The sequence below is a fragment of the Merops nubicus genome, unplaced genomic scaffold, assembly GCF_000691845.1.
Source record: "Merops nubicus isolate BGI_N331 unplaced genomic scaffold, ASM69184v1 scaffold30313, whole genome shotgun sequence".
Classification (NCBI taxonomy): Eukaryota; Metazoa; Chordata; class Aves; order Coraciiformes; family Meropidae; genus Merops; species Merops nubicus.
The window spans coordinates 1-2,855 of NW_008598729.1; the positions used below are offsets into that span (position 1 = coordinate 1).

General features: G+C 49.8%; 1 protein-coding gene across 1 annotated transcript; it reads right to left on the reverse strand.

Moving 5' to 3' along the window:
• Positions 1-4: 4 nt before the first annotated feature.
• Positions 5-2,642, reverse strand: LOC103769914 (T-box transcription factor TBX3; the record flags this gene model as incomplete). The annotated part of the gene is made up of 2 exons (XM_008937157.1): positions 2,057-2,642; positions 5-254 (listed from the first exon to the last, which is right to left on the reverse strand). Coding segments are annotated over exons 1-2 (645 nt in total), but the record flags the coding sequence as incomplete, so codon positions are not given.
• Positions 2,643-2,855: the final 213 nt, after the last annotated feature.

Sequence of the window (2,855 nt, forward strand, 5' to 3'; positions counted from 1 at the left end):
CAGAGATGTTGTTAGTGAGCTTCAGCTTGTGAAAGGTGACGACTTTGGACATCCATTGTTCGCCGGTGGCCGGGCTGTCCGGGTGGATGTACATTCTCTTTGGCATTTCAGGGTCAGCTTTGCCGGCTACCATCCACCGGGAATTATGGAATTTGTACCTACAATCATCAGCCGCCACAATATCCATCAATAATATGTACTTGGCCTTTTTATCCAGTCCAGTGCATCTCACTTTAAATGGAGGAAACATTCTCCTACGGGCAGAAAGGGGTGGGGGGTGTAAAGAAAAGACAAGACGAAAATAAAATAAAATTAATTACAACGTTTAAATAAGCTCTTGAATCTAAGTAGCGCGTCTCCCAAGCAATCGCGTCAGCTCTCAGAAACAGAAAACGTTTCCCTCCACCCCATCCCCCCCGGCCTCAGCGAAAAGGTTCCTCAAATGCTCAAAAGTTTCAGGAGAAAATGGTCCCTGGGATGGGAGACGTACGTGTTCCCTAGAAATCAGGAGGCGCCTACCCTCTGCCATTCCTAAACAGCAAAGCCTCACTTGGGGCTCTCGGGGTTCTCCTTATTTTCCTTTTCGCCTTTTGAACAAAGAAATGGGCACAGGAAAAGGAATATTCCGCATTATTCTAACGCACTGCATGGATGAAGAGCAGAGAAGGGAGTTTTTCAATTTGCAGGGGAGGAGGGAATAAAAAAAACCAACCCTCCAAGTGAGGGCAGGGTGCCGTGGCTGCCCCAGAGCCCCAACCTCCCGGGGATGACCCCGTTGTGCTCCCTGCTAAACCCCGATCCCCTCCGCTCCCAAGTCCGGCTCGAAACTGCAACAGGATACCACAAATTTGCTGTTTATTATATCGAGCGGTTGGCATTCGGCGATCTCAACTTAAAAGGAAACACATGACTTTGCAACATGTAAGAGCGCTTAATGCTCGCCGAGGCTTCCGCGCAAAAAAACTTCTGACCACAATTAACAGAGAAAACCTCGGGAAAGCAGTAAAATGGGAGAGGGGATTTTTTTTTTTTGCCCCCTTTTTGCTGTTCTTTTTTTTTTTTTTCCTAAGCCTGTAAGCCTGCAGCTGGTGCTCTGCGAGTAGGTGAAGCTCCAGCAAGGCAGCTGAAGGCCATCTAAGACTTTTCAGGAGTGGCTTCCTCGAGTAATTCTCCTGGCAAATTAACACGCGAATTGTTTGGGAGGTTTCTAAGAGAGTCTCTCAGAAAAACACCCGGGTGCTAGGGGGCTACGTGTCATCCCAGCGATAGGTAGAGCTGTAAAAGAGCCCGGGTGTCAGTGAGGAGCGAATATAAAGAGGGTTTTCAGATGAGCAAACCCCTAAAAAGCAGCAGTGCCGAGGGTGGACGCGCCGTGTATGTTCATTCATTCCCACGTGAAGGTTACATAAATACAGGGAACCCTCCCTGCCACCCGCAGCAGCGGCTGCAGGACCGCTGGGTCTTTTCGCCAGCTTTTTTTTTTTTTTTTGTGCATTTCCAGAGAGAATTAGTGGCAACAAATGCACGCCTAGATCCCAACAGAGAGCCCACAAGCGGAGGAGCCGATCACCGGAGCCCGTCTGCCCTCCTGCAGCTCCTGCCTCGCCAGCAGCCATACGCCGCTGCAAAGAATTTTCTCCTTTATTCCCCCTTTCAGTCTCAAGGAAAAAACCCTCCGTGTAACGAGGCTGCAATCAGGCCAGCTCCTTTCCCAACCCCAAATTCTTTTCTGTCTGCTACCAGTCTTCTCCAGAAAGTATTAAGCTACTGAACCATGAAAGGACCCTCTCGCCCCCTGCACACGCTCACGCTGAGCAGGGCCGGTTCCTGGTTGAGGGTTTTTTTTTTTGCCTCTAACGTGGTGCCCGAGATGGGCTTGGGTCTTTAGCTGCCTAAACTTTCCCTAATTCCGGGTGAAAGGAGCTTTCTGGAGAAAGCCGCTGCCGAAAGAGCCTTGCTCTGGAGCAGTCTGGTGGGGTGCAGAGACTGAGAGGTGGGGTAGAGGAGGGGAGGAAAGAACAAATAAAAGGCACGAAAGCCCAGACCCAAGACCTACCTTCCCGATTTGGTAATCACCATCTCCGTGCCTCTTTTGTGGAATTGCTCCCAAAGCTCTTTGGCTTCCAGATGCACTTTCGGGTCATCTTCTACCTCTTCTTCTGGCTCCAGAGTTTTTAAAGGCCTCAGATGGGCTGCTGCCTGGTGACCCAGGGAAGAAAAGGGGATACCAGTCTCTGCAGCCCCCACTAACTGATCCATGATGGGTTTAGCCAGAGCCCCGGGAAGGGAGAGGGCGGCTGCCCCGTTGGGAGGCAAAGCCAGAGCTGGGAAGAAGGGAGGCTGATGTCCCAACACAGCGCTCATGGCAAAGTCCGGTGCCCGGTGAGGTAAAAAAGGATGATAAGCCATGCTTGTCCCAGGGATTACTGGATCTCTCATCGGTATATTCATCCACTCCACTCCTCGGTCTTCCTACTGCTGGAGTAGTCCCGGAGTGGTTTCTAACAGCACATCATGAAGAAGAAAAATTAAGATAATAACAATAACAGCAATAAAGCACCAAAAAAAAAAATATTAAAAATAAAAATAGGGTGGGGGGGAAACAAGCTCTAGACAGCACAGTACATGGGGGAGAGGCAGAACTTCTACAGCCTACAACTTCCCGAGCCGGGGCAGATCCCCAGCCCTCGGGACAGCGGATTAACAGGATTGTTCATTATTAGTCTTGCTTTTTTAGTGTGTGTTCGGTCTCTGCCTTTGTTGGCTGTTTGTTTGAGGGTTGTTGGTGTTTTGTTTTTTTTTTCCTGAGTGGAAGTCCTTGCGCTGGAAAAGAAACGCCGAAGAAGGGGAAAAAA